Source organism: Asterias amurensis, chromosome 2, assembly GCF_032118995.1.
Source record: "Asterias amurensis chromosome 2, ASM3211899v1".
NCBI lineage: Eukaryota > Metazoa > Echinodermata > Asteroidea > Forcipulatida > Asteriidae > Asterias > Asterias amurensis.
In genome coordinates this window covers 9,413,006-9,435,481 of record NC_092649.1, presented here as the reverse complement: position 1 = coordinate 9,435,481, position 22,476 = coordinate 9,413,006, and the positions used below count along the sequence as shown (strand labels likewise).

The following is a 22,476-nucleotide window of genomic DNA, read 5'->3' as shown; positions in this document are numbered from 1 at the left end:
GTTCCTCCGATGTTAATCCTGAAGGGGTGGGGGGGGGGGGGGGGTGCCTGGCGGGCCCGATGCAGCAAAACTTTTGTCTTTCGGTTGATACGTGTATTAAGAAAAGTGTTATTGGTCATTTTCAACTCGGTTTTAAGTGGTTCCTCCGATTTTAACCCTGAAAGGGGGGGGGGGGGTGTCTGGCGGGCCCAATGTGGCAAAACTTTTGTCTGGCGGTTGATATTTGTATTAAGAAAAGTGTTATTGGTCATTAATTCTAACTCGGTTTCAGGTGGTTCCTCCGATTTTAACCCAGAAGGGGGAGGGGGGGGGTGTCTGGCGGGCACAATGCATCAAATTTGTCTGGCGGTTATATAATACTAACTGTGTTAAGAAATGTGTTATTGGTCTGGCCATGGTCTAGCAGGCCCAATGCAGCCAAATTATGAATCTAGGGCCACAACTTAAATAGCATACACATTTTCAGTCCTACAGCTGGTGTCGTTATTATTGTATGGGCTCCTAAAGTTTGAACAAAGTTTCAAAATAGGGAGGTTTTTGCATATTTTTTATCTCGGAGACGATTTGGATGATGGATTTAATTTTTGGTGTGTGTTCACTTTAGCCATAGTGGAACAGTTAGACGAAGTTTCATGTAAATCTGAGTAGGATTATTTGACAACTGGGTCATTTCAACCCATAGGTTTGTACACAGTAAACATTTCGGGGAGGGGTGTCTGGCAGGCTTAAATTCAAAATTCAGCAGAAAATTTGTCTGGCGGGTTAATTTTACTTAGTATCATGTTAATGACCGTTTCCACTTGGTTTCATGTGGTACATAGAATCTTTGATTCAGCCCATTATTTTGCCTCTTTGTTGGGGGTCCATGCGCCACACGCAGCGGGGGTCCCCGCGGCAGACATCCATATCTGACTAAATGTTCCTGTACTCAAATATTGGTACCTCGTTCCTTTAACCAAAGTGCTGTGGGCTGCCGGTTTAAATGTATAATGACATTTTGTTTACGTATTATTATCCATTTTTTTTTTCAACAATCCCCTTAACCACGCCTTTCCATTTTTTTAAAGAAAGTTTTTATGGCCAAAAAACTTTGAACTTGTTACAAAATCGACCGTTGGTCAGGTCGTCGCTACATCAGTGATGAAAAGCCCATTTTCACAGAGCAGCTTCTGGCTGAAACAGGAAAAAATGCTGTGAAAATAATCATGCTTAGCAAAAATAAGCAAGATCAGTTATAGGTCATAATAGTACTAGTAGACCAAGGGGACGCTGTGATCTACTCATTTTATACAGCGCCCCGTATACGACCAATAGGCCTAATGGAAAATTTTGAAAAAAAGAGTACAGTGCCCAAGGGTCGAATATGTTGGGGCTTGTTGGAGCTATGTACCGTTTCATAAAGCTGTTTAGCAGAAAATACATTCTACTTAGCAAATTCCTTTGAAAGAAAGATATTAGTGGGGTACCGAGTCACATCAGTGGTAAATGTGCTGTATTCTAGATGGTAGCCTGTTTCGTTAGGCAAGAGTTTTCTGTGCTATTAAGCTTTTGTGCTGAAACATGCTTCATGAAATTTGGCCCGCCCGGAAGCTTTAATCCTTCAACTGTGATACGACGTCAAACGTATCCGTTCTTTGTAACGCGCGCCGATAATGTAATGTACAGAGGGGGCTATGTATGTAACACTTGACTTGTAGGTTGTGTAGGGTTAAATGTGTATTTTGTACGTTCGGTCCGACTACGTGTGCAAATATTATACATGATTGCAATAAACAACTGGAAGACTGAGCTCTGCACGCTGCAACGGGAATTTGAGCCAAGTTTTGGTTATGGAAAATATTTCCAGAAGATGTTTATTACATTCTTTATTACCATGAGAGATATTGTTTCTTCGCATGATCTGGGTTGCTTGGTTAGCTAAGGATAGCATATGCCATGTGGTGTGTGAAGTTGAATTTGAAGTCATGTTTTGGACTCTCAGGCAGCTCAGTGTGACTGATTGGTTGAGTGTGTTACTGTAGTGTTGGTACAGCGCACGGCGGAACGGTTGCCCTTTTTTGATGAGGTCATTTGTTTGGCTGACGTCGTTGTTTTATCAATCAATTAGTCTTGTCTCTGTCAAGTTTTGAATATTGGTTGTACAAGGTTTCCAGGATTCGTCACCTACATGTAGGGTTCTAGATTTGTGATGTAAAACTGATGGATTACTACCTCCATGGATGGTTGGAGTTAGACTTAAAAAGGTTGACATCTTATTGATGTTGTGTGTGGTTGCTCCAGTACTAGGCCTACCAGTACATGCACTTCAGCACTGTACCCCCTGAAGCAGGCGACCAAGCAATAAGGCAAGCCTATGCATATATGTCATATGCATGCGCTAGCCTTTTGCACAAGCTGTGCCAATAGTTCAAGTCAACCTTAGTTTACTTTAACAGAACTACTCAGCATGTTCAGTCTCTGCCTTGAAACATGACTGGTGTGTGGTGTTCTTCTCGCTCTTTTGATTGTAGTACAGTATTACAGTGGGTCCCTCATTTTCTACAGTGATATAAGTTCATGAATGAAATCTGTTTTTCACTTGCTGTCATTTATTTAGGTGCAGCAGTCCAGTAAACTTTCTGACACCTCTCCATTTACGTTTTTTTTCAAAAGGGAATGACAATAGGCCAAACTGCTGTGATAAATTGATGAGTTGTAGTAGTAGAGTAGAGGGTGGTTTTGTTGATCGCCTCTGTGCATGTCTTGGATGTATCAGCTTTTGAGATGGCCAATTTGTTTGAGAAGCTAAGTTTTTCCGTGCCGAGGCCTGCGACACCAGAGGAAAACACTGTTTCAAACGGAGTGACGGATTCTACGGAGAGCAATGCTTGGTCAAGTGGTCAAGTTGATGAGCTTCGTAAAGTGAAGAATTTCTTGAGTCCGCTAGCGTTTAGCGGAAAATCTTGGCTGCTCTCTAAACCTGGTGATAAGCAGCTTGTGTGTAAACCTGCAACACGGGAACAAACAGATAGCAAATTGTCAACAGATGTTGTTATTCCAGCTGTAAATAGTGCTGCTGGAAGCGATGTTTGTCAAAATGACATGACAACAAACTGCTTGACTTGTGAGTCAGACTCAAAACATTCGGCAAATGACCCACCAGAGTTGACAGCTGAACGCCCAACATCTCCTGTGGAGAAAGAACCATCGTGTGAGAAGACTTTTTCAGATGAGAACTCTGAAACGATACAAGATCCTGAACCACCGTCGATCATATCAGAAAAAATAACTGATACAGATCGTACGAAAGAAGAGGCTTCTGTTTTTCAGCTGGCAGCACCATGTACTACGCCAATGGAACTTAAGTCTGCAAACCCTCTGAGCAATAGTATTCCACCACAAGACGATTCGTTACCTCTTCCATGTGATTCAGAAAATGTTAGTGAACAGTTGTTTCCGGTGACATTGAAAAAGCCGTCCACATCTGGTGTAAAATTAAAAGTTACAAAGCAATCAACATGCAAGAAGACTGAGTCGTTGACACCGGCGACTGATGAACAAAGTACCAAAGAACCCCAAAAGAAACATGCAGCTAAAAAGAAGGAAAAGAAACTTTCGGAAGGGGGAACTGAAAAGACGAGCAAGAGTGAGACGAGCAGTGGTGTCACCTCTAAGAAGAGCTTAAAGTCAAAGACAAAGTCTGGCAAACGGGAGAGAAATTCTGGTTCTACGGATGCAAAAGCAGCTCATTTACCGCTGAGCAAACCATTCGTCATCCCCAGAAAGAAATCTAAGCAGGGTATAACATCACTTTGTTCTCTCGACAAATCCGAGCAACTATTTGAATGTTGTCATTATAGTGGGTGGCACAATTCCATACACCATACCCGGTGTTCATTTCTCAGGCCTGAAATACACTGAGGCTACGTACAGTCCACGGCCTCTGCCAGTTGGCTGGTGGTGCCCATTTTAGATGCATGTGCCCTTTGCAAAATGGAAATGGCATTGCCCTCATGAACAAGAAATACGTGCAACACAAGAAATTCGGGCAGTTTTAAGCCTTAGTAAGAAATGAGTTGAAGCCAGCATGATGTGCCACCCAGTGTAGCGGCAAGAGAATGGTTGCTCGGATTAATTTTTAAATTTGTTTTAAAAAACAACAACAAAGAGTTACTCTACATGGATAATTATATTTAAAGTAGCCTTTTGTCAATGTGTTGCTGGCTTCACAGACAAAGTGTCGGGATACTGAGACCACATGCGCACGTGCGAGTGGCGATCGAAGCGATGACATATTTTCCAATTTTGGTGCTCGTTGCATTATCCATAAAGATTTGAAAATAATTCAACTCACAATTTTCTATGTAAATTTTATAAGGAAAGTTTTGACAGGTCACAACAAAATGTAAAATCACAATGCATAATGGTTTAATGAAAAACTGTTGAAACTTCATTTTCTTAAGCACTAATTTTGGGTTGCTTCAAGAAAAAAATGAGTAGAGCGGAGGTTGAATTGCAACCTCTTGATAAACTTGCCATCTCTCTACCTACTGAGCTATCTAGCCCTAATATTGTTGATGTCCCGAATTTGTCAATACCTTTGTTCTGGGGTTGCCAGTCGGGGTGTGATCCCTGGTTATAATATTGCAATCACTGGTTTGTTTTTGTTTTCAAACTTGTAAGGTTTATGTTCCTGAAATGTAGGCCTCAAATTAACCCCGGGCACCCACAGCAATTGTCGTGGTGCCCTTGGCTTTTGCTGTGGTGCACATTATTAAGTTTTATATAACACCCAAGCAGATCCTTGCCATTTGCTTGGAGGATTGTCCGTCACGTGATAGGAAATATAAGTACCATTGCATGCCAAGTCACTCACCGTGTTTCTTCGTTCCATCCGTAAAGTACCATTGCACACTGCAGCGTGCAATGGCACTTTTCGGATGGAACGAAAAGGCTGAATAAAAACATCACTGCGTGTGCGTGTCTTTGGTAACGCAGTGTTACTGCAAGGCATATTAGTAAAATTACTAGCATTCGTCTTCTGCGTGTCTCAAAATAGTTGAACAGAACGCATATTGTGACTGTTGAATCCAACAGGCCAACCCAAAGAGAAACAGGTGTAATTCCTCAATTAAAAATTGTAACGCTACGCTTTGTTTTGGAAAATATATCTTCTAATAAAAATGACAAAGATCTACTTGGATGTTATATAAAACAAATAATGAATGTTTTTCATTCGTGCAATAGTGCAAATATTTTCATTCGTTGAAATATGGAATGTTCCATTCAACTCGGCTCCTTGTTGAATAGAACATTCCATCTTTCAACGCATGAACATATTCGCTCCATTGCACTTGTAAACATTCAATATGGGTATACTATTTGATACAAATTTACAATCTGCATGATTTTAGTGTGACCCTTCAAGAGCGAAGAGTTCAAGGCCTGGAAGTTCATCAAACTTTCTTTTCTATTTTTACACACAGGTTTATTTCAGGAGGTGACCTTGGACTCCAGGGAGTTTCTGAAAGACATTTTGCCGATCCTCACCACGCAATATCGCAGCAAGGATTCCTCCACCCGCTTCACCTTTACTAAAGCCCAGCTGGTCCACAACGAGGAACTCGCTAAATCGGTTTGATTCCTTTTCATTGAGTTTTGATTTTTATCTTTTCATGGATGTGATTTCTTCTGGAAATCCGTTTGTTGTTTTGTCTTTTATAATTGAGCTAAGTTCACAAACATGAGATTGCAAATTGGGGCTTTTAAAACCAAAGATAAGTGTATTTAAGCAGGCCCTGCGCCTTTTAAGTTTTCCTGCAATCTTCACACGATGCGCTCACCGTTCAATGTAGCTGTGTCCTTCACATTTCAGCTGCAAGTAAAGAGGATTAGCCCTCCAAGTTATTTATATTTTACATGTATATTGATTTTCTCTTTTTCAAATTCATAGTTTTTCGAGTGGCGTAAAGAGATGAAAGATGACGGTCGCACAGATAAGGAGCTGACAGAATCCTTTGCATTTATCTCCACAGACAGCGAAAAAGAAGTAAGTTCATTAAAGTTTGTATATTTAATAACAAGGGGGTCAAATTAAAAAAGATTACAAGTTTTTATGAGTGCAATGCTGGCAATATTATTAAGTTGAAAGATGGACTTAATTCCACAGACATGATTTTGAGTCTGATTTTCGATTGTTTTGGCCTTTGGAAAAATGAAAATCAAATTGTGATTAAATAGCCTGAAAGTCTATTAAACCTACACCACATGAAGAAGTAAGCCCTTACCCAAAAAAAAAAATCCTACATTTTCGAAGTACCAAATATCTTGCATGATTCAGGCTGGCAAAGTGAGTGGAGGTCTGGCGTGCAATATTGACAAGACACGGGTGGGACATATTTCAAATGCACGATACATGTAGAGTGTCATGGCCGAGTGGTTAAGAGCATCGAATTCAAGTTCTGGTGTGAATTCACCGGAGTGTGGGTTCGAATCCCGGTCGTGACACTTGAGCAAGATACTTTACTATAATTGTTTCTCTTCACCCAAGGGAATTAATGGGTACCTGCGAGGGTAGAGGTTGATATTGTGAATGAAAAAGCCTTTGGAGCGATATAAACTGTTGCCCAGGTTGTATACTCCCAAGGGAGCTGAGAAACATTAAAAAGGATGTTATTGGCCCAATGACCAGGGCACTAATGTAAAGCGCATTGATACGGTTATTGTGAAATGCACTCTACAAGAATTGGGTTATTATTATTTCTGGATTTCGTAAGGCCAGCAGCATGCGCAACAGAGGGCATGACCTCTGTCTACTTCTAGGCCAGTACAAGTATGGCCAGTACTCAAACCATGATTCTTATCAAACAGGAGATGCAACAACATAAAATTAAGTAGGATTTGAAACTTTGCATGGTGGATATACGATATAGAAAGGTTTGCGGTAACACCATGTAATGACCATCTCTTATGAGTTGGGGTGGTTCTGAAAAGAGTCGTTGGTTTCACCTCAACGTTTCGATCAGTATACTCTGATCGTCTTCTGGAGAAAGCTTCTTAGAGATAGTCATTACATGGTGTTACCGCAAACCTTTCTATAACATAAAATTAAGTATGAAGCCTGGTCCATACTTCCTGCAAATACGAACGGGAAGGGAATATTCACGTCACATGGCTGTTTTCACAGCGAATGTTTCGCAGGAGTTAAGCACAAGTCAACTGACGCCAATCATTTGTTGCAAATTGGTGGTGCTGAAATTCTTATCGCATTTGCAATGCGCAGGAAGTATGAACTTGGCTTACTACATTGTTTTTTCCAATCATGACAAATAATCACTGTTAATAATATTGACTTATGGTTGATTTTGTCAGTTTGGGTTTTTGAATAATATAGAGAGACAAAAAAGGATGGGACAGAAATGCGCTGCGAACAGTACCAAAATGCACATTAATAGGTGGTTGATATTTATAATGATTCTTGGCATTTCCTTTAAAATACTTGTTAAAAGTAATTTTTTAGCAGTTTATGGTTTTTAATTTTTTTTTTTTAAATGTATTTGGTGTAATTTTCTTTTTTGCAATTTTTCCAGTCAGCCATTTGGTTGCAATATCATTTTTAATAAGCCTAAAAATGAATAAACTTAACATCCTCTTTTATACACTATACACAAGTCCATGTGAAAACATCCCATCTGTAGTATTCCACCACAGCTGTGGTGAATCATTTGTTTTTATTGTCTTCAGACTCCATTAAGCTAGTGAATATTAAAACATGTTCACCAACCCATTTTAGTCTCTTTGTTCACCATGTGTGTGGATTATATTTTTTTTTTACCAACAACTCCTTTTCGTTTCAAATAAAATTGAAGCGGGTGGACACAGCCACATAGACAAGCTTACAATGTATATGCCTGCAACCATGTCCCTTTTTGTTGATTTTTTTAAAAGTACAATAAGTACAATTAAGTACATACTTTTTTTGCAAAAGCTCCCGTTGGTTTTGTACCTGCTTTTCCCAACCGGGGACCTTTCTCGAACCATGGACTCTATTGTCCTCTTTTGTTATACATGTAGGTCCCTGGTTTGAATGTGTTTACCTAATCACCCACACAGCTCTGTGTTGCAGTAGTCACTGTGTCAGAAAGAACTGTCGTTCAACACTGTTGGGGGAAAAAAAGGAAAAATGTGTGGATGTTTGTAGTCCACAAGGTGTTTTAAGTCCCTACATTGGTCTAGGGCTGAGGACTTGAGTTCTGTAGCTTACAGAAGGTCAGTTTTATTTCCTGGTCTAGTCGGTCGTGACACTTGAGCAAGGACAAAATTGCTTATCTCCACCAAGGAGTACAAATGGGTACTGGCGAGAGCTTGGGAGCAACCTGCGATGGACTGGCATTCTGTCGGGGGGGGGGGGAATACAAATTTGTTCAGTCTTTTTAATGCCAAGTAAATTTGGATAGAAAAATTGGTTAGATGAGCTATTGGCTCACGGCAGACTTTAGTTTGTTATCTGGACCTCTCTTGTTCTCTTTTGGTTTTGGCGCAATTTTTTAAAGCCTGTAAGCACTAAACTTGCTTAGCATAAAGAACTTGTGCTTAGCAAATATAGGTTACCATTGAGAACACCATACAGTTACCATTTGTGTGACTGGTACCAAGGTCATCTTCCGCTGAGCCAAGAAAATTTGCTCCGCAGAATTTTCTGCTTCACAGCTTTATGAAATTAGGACCATATCCACACTAAGTATATTATGTAGAGTTAAAACGGTGTACCTCGACCCGGTAATTCAAGGACTTCTCTTTGTTTCCCAGGGCGTTCTCGCTCTGTCAAAACACCAGGATTCCTTTTGTTGAAGTCCTTGGTTTTTTAACCGACAGACACTCTGGCACACACAGTGAAAATTACATTGTGTTTAAAGGCACTGGACATCTTTGATATGACCAGTATTCTCACTTGGTGTACATTCATCCCAACATATGTTTAAAATAAAAACAATCTGTGAAAATTTTGACTAAATTGTTCATTGAAGTTGCAAGAGAATATTCAAAGAAAAACTACCCCTGTTGCAAAATTTGTGTGCTTTCAGATCCCTAATAAAGTATTTTTTAACAGACAGACACTCTGGCACAGACAGTGAAAATAACAGCCTCATGCAGATTCTTGCAGTTTACAAACTCTACACCTTAACATAATGAAATGCAAACCTAAAAAAGATCAGCCACTTTGTCGGTTGTCTTTGAAATATGTCACATCATGTAATGAAACTTTCATCATTTTTTTTTATCACTTTTTTTCTCTCCGGATTTCAGGTCTTTTTTATTGGTCTCCCTACAATTTAAATAAAAAGAGATTTTTGCAAAATTTACAAAGTGCCTTTTGGTTACTTTTACTCGATACTCAAAGCTGGATGAATACTGTGCCGAATTTGAAAATAATGCTTGGGTATGAATTAAGTAGATTTTCACGCAAGTCTGTTAACCTCTTTAATTTAAAATCTTACAATTTAGAGAAAGACTCTTTAAGGTCTAAATGTTTGGCCGTTAACTTTTTTCAACCACGGGTCCTTTTGGTTTGTGTGCAGTTTGCAACAGCCAATTCTATTTTCTCATCTTGCAATTCAATTAGCTTTATCTGAACATGAAAGAGAACATTTATCAAATTCTCAGGATAATTAATCTATATATGCAATCGCATCCCTGATAAAAAAAAAAAACAGATTAATTTTTTTGTTTTGTTTTGTTTTGTTTTGTTTCATAGGCTCGGAGAATGTGTCAAGAAGGTCTATCAGTCGATGGTTCCCATTCTGCTGTGCTGGGTAATCCTACCATGGGTAAGTCTGACTTTGTGTAATACACCGATCCATTAAGCCATGCCCAATTATCATTGACCAATCACAACCGCGAAATCTGATCACCATTTGAACCGTTTGGTGATCTTTGCACTAATGGTGATCGGGTTTCGCGGCTGTGATTGGTCAACTGGTAAGGAGGCGGGGCGTAATGGATCGGTCTATTCTAAACACATTATCCTCAATTTTCAGTGTTGTAACAACCAACATCAGATGTTATGTTTTTTGAGGTTTTCCATTCTGAACAGTTTTCTAGGATATAGACCCAATTCACCTGACGACAACATCAGAATATGGGTAAAAACCAAAATTAATATTCTTTATCCCGATATTCTTTATCCCGACATCTAAATCGTTTGCAGTACCCGCTGCTAAAACATAGGATTTGAACTGTCTGTAGCTACCGGGCAATCTCGGTTGTCTTGTTGGTATGACACTGCTCTGGAATTGCAAAGGTTGTGAGTTCGAATCCCCTCCGAGTAGCATGCCTGTGATTTATTTTTAACAGAGCTCGGGTAAGTTCTGAGTATACAGTGCTAACACACATCGGTGTAAAAACCAAAATAAATAACATTCTAGCTGTGAAGAAAGAATTCTCAAACCTTCCTCATGATAAGTCATACACAGCCAGTTACGATAAGGAAATCAACCAACTAAAGTGAAAAAAGCCAGTGGATGTGACATCATTGATGTTTTCAAATAGCAAGGAAAACAAATTATTGATGTGTTGCCATGGTAATGTGCTGCGTAAGTAATGGGGCTCCCTTGCCCATACAGCTCCATTGATGCATTACATGTATGTGCTCTCAAGGACATTTGGATTCTAATAGGTAGCAAAAGCCCAACCAGACCTTTTGCCTAATCTTTTTTCTGTAAAGTAGCCAACCAGACTAGACAGCTCTTTGTGTAGTCATTAAGCACTTCTGGTAAAATTACCCCCTGTAACATACAGGCACATTAAATCAGCAAAACCTTTCAAGGCCAGGCTAGAAAGCTCTTTGTGTAGTCAGTAAGCAATTCTGGTAAAATGCCCCCAGTAAAATTAACATCAGCAAAACCTTTTAAGGTAGTTTATCGTACATTATATATTATTATACGGGTAACATCGGAACAGATAATACTAGTCAAGTTATAATTTATTGTTGTTTTCTTTTGTACAACACAAACAACTCAGAGTTATGAACAATTGATGCTGTCTACATGCGTCATCACAACAACCCATGCAGGGATCTTCTGCAAGTAAAACAACTTTGAATAAATGTGGACCACGAAAATAAATTTTCATGAGAACATCTCTTAACACGTGAGGTTGTTTGAAATTATTATGGCACGACACAAACCAAAAAGTTCACAATGACCACAACGCTCGTTTAGTGTGTGTCTTTTCCATTTTGTTTTGTCTGTCCTGCGGAGTCACAGAAGGAGATTTTCTCCAACCCGCTCTCTTGTCTGGATTCTTGTTACATTTCAGTGGTTTTAAATTTCTGTTTAAATTTGAAGTGAATGAGTAATAATATACTTTTCACATGCGTCTTCATACCCATCTTCAGTGTGTAAAAAGAAAATTAAAAAATGTTGACTACAGGAATCAATTTTCACGAACACATCTTAAAACATGTGATTTTTTTCCTCGAAATTATCATGTCATGACTTCGCGCAGCATTTTACCCTGTCCTTTCTGCCAGGCTATTGTTGTGGCCATGTGAAGTGTATGTGCCTTGTCGGTCATACCTTTTGCAGCTATGAGTCATGTGCCATTAGAGGAGTGACACATCATCATTGAGATAGAGCTACGTCATGCAAAGATTTTGAATTTATCTCTATAGCTTTTTATTAATTTACATTTTAATTTTTTAAAGCCATTGGACCCTTTCGGTACAGAAAAAAAAAAAAAAAGTTCACAGGTTTACAAATAACTTACAGGGTTTACAGAAGGTAGTGGTGAGAGACTTCTCTTGAAATATTATTCCATGAAATGCCTTACTTTTTGAGAAAACAGTAAAACAATATAAATTCTCGTTAGCGAGAATTACGGATTTATTTTAAACACATGTCATGACACGGCGAAACGCGCGGATACAAGGGTGGGTTTTTCCGTTATTTTCTCCCGACTCCGATGACCGATTGAGCCTAAATTTTCACAGGTTTGTTACTTTATCTATAAGTTGTGGTACACGAAGTGTGGGCCTTGGACAATACTGTTTACCGAAAGGGTCTAATGGCTTTAAGTTATACAGAACGGAAAAGACCAAGTTGAGTACATCTGCATAAATAATAAATACAATTTATTTTGAAAGGGTTTTCTATTTGTAAAAAAAAACCACAACCAGAATAAAATCCCCCCTCAGGAATATTAAAAAAAAGTATTGTCGGGCTCGAGTAATTTAGGATATTATTTTTATCATATTCTAACCTTTATTTTCAATTGTTTCTACATATTTTGAACCCCCCCACCCCCCAAATAAAAATAATGATAAAATAAAATAAAATATGCTAGTTTTTTTCCCACATTGATTGTTCTGAATGGCCCACTATCAATGGTTAATCTGGAATAAGAGTAAAATATCTGTGTCATAATATTCATCAGGATTGCCTTTTTTCTCTCTCGGTATCTTCCATTCTATTGACATTCTATTGATACAAAGCTGACGGGTAAAAATACATGCACCAGTGTCTTTGTTGCTATTATTACCTCCTCTTATATGACGGTGGCGTACCAAACAGCAAAAGCATCCACTCCTTTTGTTACCCGATAACAATAGACTAAATTGAAAAGCCAATCCAGCGTGCGTACGTGTAAGTGGTTCCTCATATTGTATACTTAATCATCCAAATTGACGGCAGGCACGCACTGGGGAGGGAACGAAACTAACAATTAGTTCCAATATTTAATTTATTTTTTTCCTTCTCTCCACTGGCTGCCTGTGTTTAGACCTTTTAATTACATGACTTAATGGAATTGCCGTTCTTTGTGTGGGGGTTTTAATGTCCAAGCTGTACAAGCTAGAGTTTGCAGTTCCACTGGAATCTTACTAAAAATAATTTGGGTTCAAGGACGCTTTTGAATTTTCTTGAATTACAGATATTTAAAAAATGGTTAATAAGGCTAACACAATTATGAAGGTATCATTTCATCACCATGGTGATCACTAAAGTGAAGAGCAACAAATGTTTGTCCTTCTCATTACTTCTTAAATTGTTATTTTTACAACGTAATTTTGAATAATATTCGTATCCCCTTGAGGTTACCTCTGCTGCTTTCAATGCTGTATGTTAAAACAGTCCTTAAACCTACAAAATCAAACAGGCTAAATTGTTTAACTTTGATAGATCAGGTATGGCCCAGTTAGGATTGTGTGTTTGATTCTGTGGGGTTGTGTATCATTGCTGTCACGCAGTGCTGTGGAGATTTGATTGAATGGGTATGGTGGATGTGTCAAATGTAGTGTCTGGCATTGCTCTATCCTCCAAGGTCTACTGATGTGTAATTTTGTTTGATTGGGGAAGGTTGAGGTGATTAGTATTAGGGTGTGTGTGAGGATGGTGTGTGTGAGGATGGTGTGTGGGAGGGTATGTGTGGGGATGGTGTGTGGCTTGTAGCAAACAAGTCACCATGGTGACTGGTGGTAGTTAAGATTTATGTGTGCGTATCCTTTTTTCTTGCCATAGGTCTTGCAAATGTTTACTTTGTAATAAACAATGCATAAGGCAGGTGGATGGACTCCACCATTGAAATTTAAGTAGTTTCAAAAAGTAATTGTACTTTTTATTTGTTATTGTTATCTAAAAAAGCATATTTCACAAATTTATATAAAATGTTACATAATCTATTAGTACTGTGATGTAATAGTTATGAATTAAAATTTCAATAACAATGGCACCATTTCCTATAAATATGAGGGTTTTCTTAGCTTCATCACCCAGTCTTCAAGTGACTACAGTGATAACAACACGACAGATGTGATCCCTGGCTTTACGGATGGATTTTGATTGGCATCCACCAAACAAAGAACTTGACAAAATAGGGAGACCGCCAATATTAAGGTTACATACCTAGCTCAGTTGGTAGAGCGCCGGCACGTTAATCGGGGGGTCGCAGGTTCAATCCACTTTAGTCAGATTCTCTTTGTTGAACCCAAAATTTAAAATATTTGTAATAAAATTCTACTAAACCAAAACTACAAACCCTTAATAGAATAAAAATGTTGTTCTTGTCCCCCCTCCCCTTTTCAAAAAACCCTAACAACAACCCGTTTTTTAACGATTTAATTAAGATTACCTTGTTTGGCAATAACTGATTTCCAAAAACATTGTTTGAAAATTTACCTGTAAAACTGGTCTAAAAAATAGATAAACGCTTCAATAATAGATAAACCCTTCAACAATCTTGTTAAAGTAGCTCGCTTGAGTGTATACAAACAAAGCAATAAAACAAACTATTAAAAAAACTTTTTTATAAAAATTCTCACAATTTGTCCACTATTCTCGCATATCATCCTGATACGCTACCTTGTGATTCTCTGATCAACATAATTGGCAAGTCTTTACATTTACGTAAAAATTAGCGTCAATCATGTCGTCCCCAGCTTGGATGATCTCCAGGTGTTGGTAACAATGACGTACATTACATTGGGACTCGCTAAATGGTTTCTTATTGCATGCAGCATTTAAGATGATTAAGTGGCGATTTACACAGTTATGGTTGCATGAGATCTGTTATCAGTCTGACATGTCAGATTTGTCATAAAGATTTACGCGGAAAAGCAAAAAAGAAAATTTCCCGTTGCACTCGTCTGGAATTCCATTTTTGTATTGGTTTGTTGCCCACTCAACTTTCTGGGAGCTATAAAAAAGCAACGTCACTTGAGGGTTAAGTGAGGGTTAATGTGGGGTGACGGTGGTATTCGGAGGATCAGAGATTATAGTCATTATGTAGAATTGGATTTGAAATTGTGTTTGAAATCAGTATGGAATATTATACATCAGCGTTTACTAGATTATGTTGCATGAGTTGCAAAACGTCACTCTCTCTTTCATCTATAGGCTCCAACTACACGGAGCATAGTATTTGGTTTTTGTTCCAGATCTTTACTATTGGGGAAGGATATGTAATTGGCAGTACTAATTGGCATGACTGTAGGTTTTTTTGTATGGCATAGTGTTTTTTTGTGAAGACACACCATTATGATGAACCTTTAATGGGCCAATGCTGGTTTTGTAGCGGTGCACCATTTTGGGAAAGTGGTAGAAAACCTGCACTGGTCCAATTCTGGTTTTGCGGCACACCATTTTGGCAAACAGGCAGAAAACATCTATTTGGCCAGTACTTCTTTTGTACCTGCACACCATTTTGTCAAAAGGATGAAAAACATGTAATTGGCCCATAATGGTTTTGTAGCAGCTGCACCATTTTGCAGGGCACTTATTTTTTTCAATATTAAGGAAAACCTGCATTGGCCAATTGACTACATGTACTGGTTTTGTAGCGGCACATCATTTTTGGCAAAATGGTAGAAAGCCTTTTCTGGGCAAATACAGCTGTCGATTTCACAAAGAGTTATGACTCGTCTTTTATCTCGAGTTAGGACGAGTAACTCGTCCTAACTTAACTTAGGATAAATCTTAAGGTCTGCATGCTACAGTGCAGGGTTGGGACTCGTCCTACGTCCTAAGATTAGTCTTAAGTTAGGAAGAGTTTTGTGAAATCGACGGCTGGTTTTGTAGCTGCAAACCATTTCGGCAAACAGTGGAAAACCTTTAATAAGCCAATACTGGTTTTGTAGCGGTGCACCATTTTGGCAAAAAGGTAGAAAACTTGCCCTAGGCCAATTCTGGTTCTGTGGCGGTGTGGCCGGCGGTTCAATTCCCCCATATGGCAAACTGTGTATAAACTTTTGTGGTAGCGCCCTCTTTTGAATCGTCCTCCTCAAGCCCACGTGAATTTCCTGTATGGGGACCACGATACCTCTTAGTTTATTACAATGTATAGGTAAACAAAACAGCTTTCAGATGAAAATATCAGGGTTCTGAAATTCAGACTTACAAATGGTCCATATAATAAAGGGTATGCCTTGATAATGGAATTATACATGCAAGTTATTGAACCTGATGGTACTGCCATTTTGAGATAAGAATACTATTAATTTATTTTATTGTTGTGCTAATATGTATGCCTTTTTTATTTTTGTATTCAATTTTAAATAGAATTTTTTTAATTTTGTTTTAAAGGCAGTGGACACTATTGGTAATTACTCAAAATAATTATTAGCGTAAAACCTTTCTTGGTGACGAGTAATGGGGAGAGGTTGATGGTATAAAACATTGTGAGAAATGGCTCCTTCTGAAGTGCCATAGTTTTCGAGAGAGAAGTAATTTTCCACGAATTTGATTCCGAGACCTCGAGTTTAGAACTTGAGGTCTCAAAATCAACTATCTAAACGCACACAACTTCGTGTGACAAGGATATTTTTTCTTTCATATTATCTCGCAAGTTCGATGACCGATTGAGCTCAAATTTTCACAGGTTTGTTATTTTATGCATATGTTGAGATACACCAACTGTGAGGTGTTTGACAATTACCAATAGTGTCCACTGCCTTTAATTAATGTAATAATTACTGTTGTATTCTTAATTTATTTCTTGTTTTTATGGATAACTACACTTTATTCTATTGTACTTTTTTATTGAACAGTAATTTCGTTTGAATTTAATTTATATGATATATTTTGAGCATTTTTATTGTGTTAATCAAAACTGACGAGTTAAAATGCTGGTTGAGTTTTCGTCTGATAATGAAAGTCTTACTTAAATGCTGCAAATGAAATATGGGTTAAGTGGGTAAATGGACAATTAGAGATAACCTATTTTGTTAAATTGGCTTTGTAATTGGCTTTAGAATTGCCTTTGCTATGGGTGTTGAAATCGCTGGGCTATTTAAAAAAAGAAAAGTGTTTGTTATTGAGATGAATTGGTTGGAACGATGTTTTAAAAGTAGAATTATATTGATCCATATAAATATGCCTTAAAATTGAAGGTTTTCCTTACTCTTCATGAACTTAAATAGTCCGTGGACAGTGTTTATCAGAGTTTCACCACGAGAGCTCAGAAACTTACATCCTTTTCACCAGTGGGTGTATTAATACTGAGAAACTTGGATCATTAATGGATGAGCAGTTAGTCTGCCTGGGGCGGTCAGTGCCCTACTGGTATATGCATGATCTATACATTAAGTCCACTGTTTAGAAAAGGAATTACATAGAGATAACAGGCGTTAGTTGTCAGATGTAAAGGATGTTTTATTCTAGCCTCTGTCTTTAAGGAGCTTTATTATTTTTATTTTTTTACCCATACACCGATGTGTGTTAGCACTGTATACTCTGGAAAAAATCACAGGCATATTACTCGGGTGGGATTCGAACCCACGACCCTTGCAATTCTAGGGCAGTGTCTTATCAACTAGACTACTGAGATTGCCCGGTAGCTAGAGGCAGTTCGAATCCTCAGGACTCTGGAAAGTACTGAGTGATCAGGACTCGAGAAAGTACTGAGTGATCAGGACTCGGGAAAGTACTGAGTGATCAGGACTCGGGAAAGTACTGAGTGATCAGGACTCGAGAAAGTACTGAGTGATCAGGACTCGAGAAAGTACTGAGTGATCAGGACTCGGGAAAGTACTGAGTGATCAGGACTCGAGAAAGTACTGAGTGATCAGGACTCGAGAAAGTACTGAGTGATCAGGACTCGAGAAAGTACTGAGTGATCAGGACTCGGGAAAGTACTGAGTGATCAGGACTCGAGAAAGTACTGAGTGATCAGGACTCGGGAAAGTACTGAGTGATCAGGACTCGAGAAAGTACTGAGTGATCAGGACTCGAGAAAGTACTGAGTGATCAGGACTCGGGAAAGTACTGAGTGATCAGGACTCGAGAAAGTACTGAGTGATCAGGACTCGGGAAAGTACTGAGTGATCAGGACTCGAGAAAGTACTGAGTGATCAGGACTCGAGAAAGTACTGAGTGATCAGGACTCGAGAAAGTACTGAGTGATCAGGACTCGAGAAAGTACTGAGTGATCAGGACTCGAGAAAGTACTGAGTGATCAGGACTCGAGAAAGTACTGAGTGATCAGGACTCGAGAAAGTACTGAGTGATCAGGACTCGGGAAAGTACTGAGTGATCAGGACTCGAGAAAGTACTGAGTGATCAGGACTCGAGAAAGTACTGAGTGCTAACACACAACAGTGTATGGGTAAAAAAACAAAATTAAGATTCTTCATCCCCGATGCAAATTTAACATCTATCATAATCGTAGTGTTAGATGAAGCTGCCAATCCTCCCATTTTTTAATGCTTGGGGGCCCTCTCAAAATTATTGTTATCACTTACGGTGGTATACACGATTATTGTCTGCACCATTTTTTTAAACATCTGCGTTCTGTCCTTTCTGTGTGCAACATTGTTTGAGGTGGGTTATTGTTGGTGATGGATGATGTCTTGTGGTAATGTGTTTCTGCCTGTTTGGGGTATGAATGAACATTTGACGCAGTCTTTGTCTTTCAGAGAACAGTTGGTATGTCACAATACAAATCATTTTATGCAGACGATAATTGCGTATACCCCCGGAAGCGATAAATAATAATTGTTGGAACACGCCAACCTCAAGCGGTAAATGAATACAGCGGATTCGGAATCTGACACAGGTTTACACAACATAACCCATCGCTTCCCTGGACAGCCTCCGCTTGTATAATTGTATTGTCCAAAGAATCAAAATCAAGATAAATAAATAAACAGATGTTTGATTGACTAATCATTGCATAAATTTCTTGTGGTTATGCAGGTGTGTATTTATCTCGCTACTCTGACATCCTCAAAAGAGACGGACTAGAATCGGGTCACAAGGGAATACTGCTTATCTTGAAGATACTAAAGGTAAGCTTACCATAATAACTGGTGCAAATTTCTTAGAGATGCTTAAAGCAAAAAAAGTTGCTTACAAATTTTCTGCGAAGCCAGTGATACCAGTCACAAATTGTACATGTGGCATGGTAGCTTGGCTGGTAACCCTATTTCACTGAGCATATTTTTGTTGTGCTCAGCTATTTTTTTTCTTAAGCACCTTTATGAAATTGGGCCCAGGACATTAAATCTGACATTTGAAGAGTTGGTTAACACTCTTAAAATTAATTCTTATTCTTATTCTTTATTTGGCCATTAAACAATTACAAATACAAACCTACTTGGTATAGAATTACAGCAGCTTTCGATAGTATAAAACCTTTTGAGAATCGATTCTCTTTGAAGGAATGTGGTATGGACAAATAAATCAGTTTTTATCCCCCAAAAATTTGAACCTGAGAAGCAATGCTGACAGTGTTGTATCTCAGATATTGTATTCAAATTAGTAAGGGAGGTTTGCAGTAACACCATTTGAACATGTCGGTTTTTGAGTAGTGCTGGTTCTGACTCAACGTTTCGATCAGTATGCTCTTTCTCCTGACGACCACCAGAGTGAAGTTTGCAATTTTGCAATTTTTACTCCTAAAGTTAACCAAGTAAATAACACGACTTTCATTCGAAGTCCCAGAGATGTCTTGTAAAATTTTTCCATCTAGCAAATTTTTCCGTTCACTCAAGAAATAAGTTGTTTGAGAATGGTACTTAACAGTTTTGCGTTTTTTTTTTTCACAGGGGAAAGTGAAGGCAGTACCGTTAAACTATAGCAGCGTGCTTGACCCGATGCCAAACTATGACAGTCATGTGGCAAAGTCTAATGCTGCGGACATGAACAGACTGACCTCTCTGCAGACACTAGCTGTGTATGATGCTACCAGGGTAAGACAGGAATTTTTTGTTGTAATTATTTTTGTGTTTAACCCTTTGAGAAAGACCCTGCTTGGAATGATAGCTGAGGCTATAGACCGTATTGAATATGACGTCACCATTCAAAAACCTGCCCTACAACATGGCGTCTGTGAGCTCGTGCGTGGGGGTGTGCGTGCATGTGCATGTACCGGGAATGCGCAGGTTCTTTGATGTTTGCGTTAAGATGCGCATCTGGTTTTCCCTTCAAGATGGCTACTTTCATAGCAACAAATGGGTTTTTCAATACGGTCTATAGGCCGTGTGTGTGGTGGTGTGCGTGCAGGTACCGTAGAAATCATACCGGGATTGTGCAGGTTCTTTGATGTTTGCATTAAGAGCATCTGGTTTTCCCTACAAAATGCCTACTTTCATAGCAACAAATGGGTTATTCAATACGGTCTATAGGCCATGCAGACAAAGGCTAGATAAAACATAAAAAGACTGAATTCTGTCCACAACTTGTCCAGCTGGGTAGTTGATTGCTTGCTACTGCCACATGTACACAACTGATTGTTCATCATAATGATTACAAATCACACAGTCCCATGCTATAATATGGAATAGAAACTACAAATAGAGACCAGCAAAAAAACTTGCGGACCACCGAAATGAAACGCTTACTTGGTGCTGCTTGCTAGTCACTGAAAAACTTATTAGCAAACCATGCCATGAAGTCTATCGCATATTCAAACATTTTTGAGACCACTTTGGTCGCACGCACGTCACTTTAACTCATGAAAGCAAAAAACTTACGTCAAAAGCTTTTTATTCCTGTGAGACTTTCACAATCCTTTGAGACTTAAATTTTTTGTTTTAAGTAAACCAGTCGGCAAAAGAAGAAAGAAATTATCCATATTGTGTTCCTGTAGTTTTTAGTCTCTAAACCTCCTGAATTGTAACTTCTCAGAGATTCAGGTGACATTGCGCCACTTTACAGGAATTTTTACAGTTGTTAAAAGCACTGGACACTGTACTCAAAATAATTGTTAGCAGAAAAACTTTCTTGTTAACGAACAATGAAGAGCTGTTGATAGTGTAAAACATTGTGAAAAACGGCTCCGTCTGAAGTAACATACTTTTTCGAGAAAGAAGTAATTTTCCACTCAAAATATTTGAATTTGATTTTGAGACCTCAGGATTGGATTTTGAGGTCCCGAAATCAAGCATTTGAAAACACACAACTTCGTGTGGCAAGGGTATTTTTTTCCATTATTATCTCGCACTTTTGACGACCTATTTGACAATCAAATTTTCACATGTTTGTTATTTTGTGCATACCCAAGGTGTCCAGTGGCTTTAAATCTCATCCCTGCCTATTTCTCTTTACATCCAGATTTATTTGTATGAGTTTGGTGACTTGGACATGGTGACTCGGCCGAGGCAGATATGTCCCTATGCCATGGTGCATTTCACATACCAGGAGGCGGCAAAACCTGTCCAACCGTTATTGTCATCACCGCATGAAACAAGGTTAGTCTCATCCACTTAGCACAAAGGATTTCTCAAATTTATCAATGTTTCAAAATTTGTTGGTAGTTTGGTCGAAGAAAACAATTGAAAATAAATTGTATTTGAAAAAAAGTATTTAAAAAAAGGGGGGGTGAGAGACATAAACAAATTGAAAACTTTGGTTGAAAAAAAATATATTAAAAACGTTATTAATATGGATCATAAAATAAACAAGCTGGTAAAGGTAACATTGGTGATTGTTCCAAAATTGAATTCCAACTCGGTTGCAACACAAAATATTTATCAAGTAAAATTTGAAGATATACGTTGTGTGGATAATAGGAACATATTGCGTTACTAGTAAACTAATAAATTAGGATTTAAAGGATTTACTTTGTCAGATCAAAAGGAAGTTTGTTTTGTCCGGACTTAAAGACCGTGGACACAATTGGTAATTGTCAAAGTTGCGAGATAATAACGAAAGAAAAAACACCCTTGTCACACGAAGTTGTGTGCTTTCAGATGCTTGATTTCGAGACCTCAAATTCTAAACTTGAGGTCTCAAAATCAAATTCGTAGAAAATTACTTCTTTCTCGAAAACTAAGTCACTTCAGAGGGAGCCGTTTCTCACAATGCTTTATACCATCAACCTCTCCCCATTACTCGTTACCAAGTAATGTTTTATGCCAATAATTATTTTGAGTAATTACCAATAGTGTCCACTGCCTTTAAAGAATGACTTAATAATTAGTTCAACATTTCTGAAATTTTTTCCTTCGTTTTGCTCTCCTGCACGTACCCCACGATTGTCACGCAGAAACCCAGCGGCCCAGAGCTCACCCCAGGCACCCCATCACAGCACGCCCCCACAAGCACTTCCTGTCAGCACCCCTGCTCAATCTAGCACAACTCAAGGCGACACCCACGCTGCTGCACCAGAGATTGTACACAAGACAGTGCCGGCACCAAGTGAGTACTCTAGCGTTGTTTCGTTTTGTTTGTGTAGATGATGTAAAAGGGTACCTGCGAGGACAAAGATGGTTCTTGTGATTGATTAGCTTAGTGCGCTACATTTTTGACAGCACAGGCTGTATACTCCCCAGAGAGCCAAGAGCTGCGTTGGTTTAAGGAATGATTTAAGGCCCAGTGACTAGGGGTAATAAAAATATTGCAGTCTTATATAGCGCACGTATCTACCAAACAAGGTACTCAAGGTGCTGAGTATATACAAACTTTCAGAAAGATAGGTTATTGCAGTGATGAATTCTGAGACCTAATTGTGTAGCACGTTATAAGGGTTTACAAGGTGCTACGGCGCATTAAGCAGCCACAGCCAGGA

General features: G+C 38.7%; 1 protein-coding gene across 4 annotated transcripts in view; it reads left to right on the top strand.

Moving 5' to 3' along the window:
* The first annotated feature begins 1,782 nt into the window (after positions 1 to 1,782).
* Positions 1,783 to 22,476, top strand: part of LOC139953854 (uncharacterized) — a 67,160-nt gene continuing 46,466 nt past the window's right edge. For all 4 annotated transcript variants that reach the window (XM_071953461.1, XM_071953454.1, XM_071953438.1 and 1 more), the window contains exons 1-8: positions 1,783 to 3,778; positions 5,466 to 5,614; positions 5,933 to 6,028; positions 9,734 to 9,806; positions 18,663 to 18,754; positions 19,514 to 19,657; positions 21,021 to 21,157; positions 21,955 to 22,106. In XM_071953461.1, the coding sequence (XP_071809562.1) occupies positions 2,764 to 3,778; positions 5,466 to 5,614; positions 5,933 to 6,028; positions 9,734 to 9,806; positions 18,663 to 18,754; positions 19,514 to 19,657; positions 21,021 to 21,157; positions 21,955 to 22,106 (1,858 nt within the window). In that variant the 5' untranslated portion in view covers positions 1,783 to 2,763. The remainder of the gene's footprint in view (positions 3,779 to 5,465; positions 5,615 to 5,932; positions 6,029 to 9,733; positions 9,807 to 18,662; positions 18,755 to 19,513; positions 19,658 to 21,020; positions 21,158 to 21,954; positions 22,107 to 22,476) is intronic.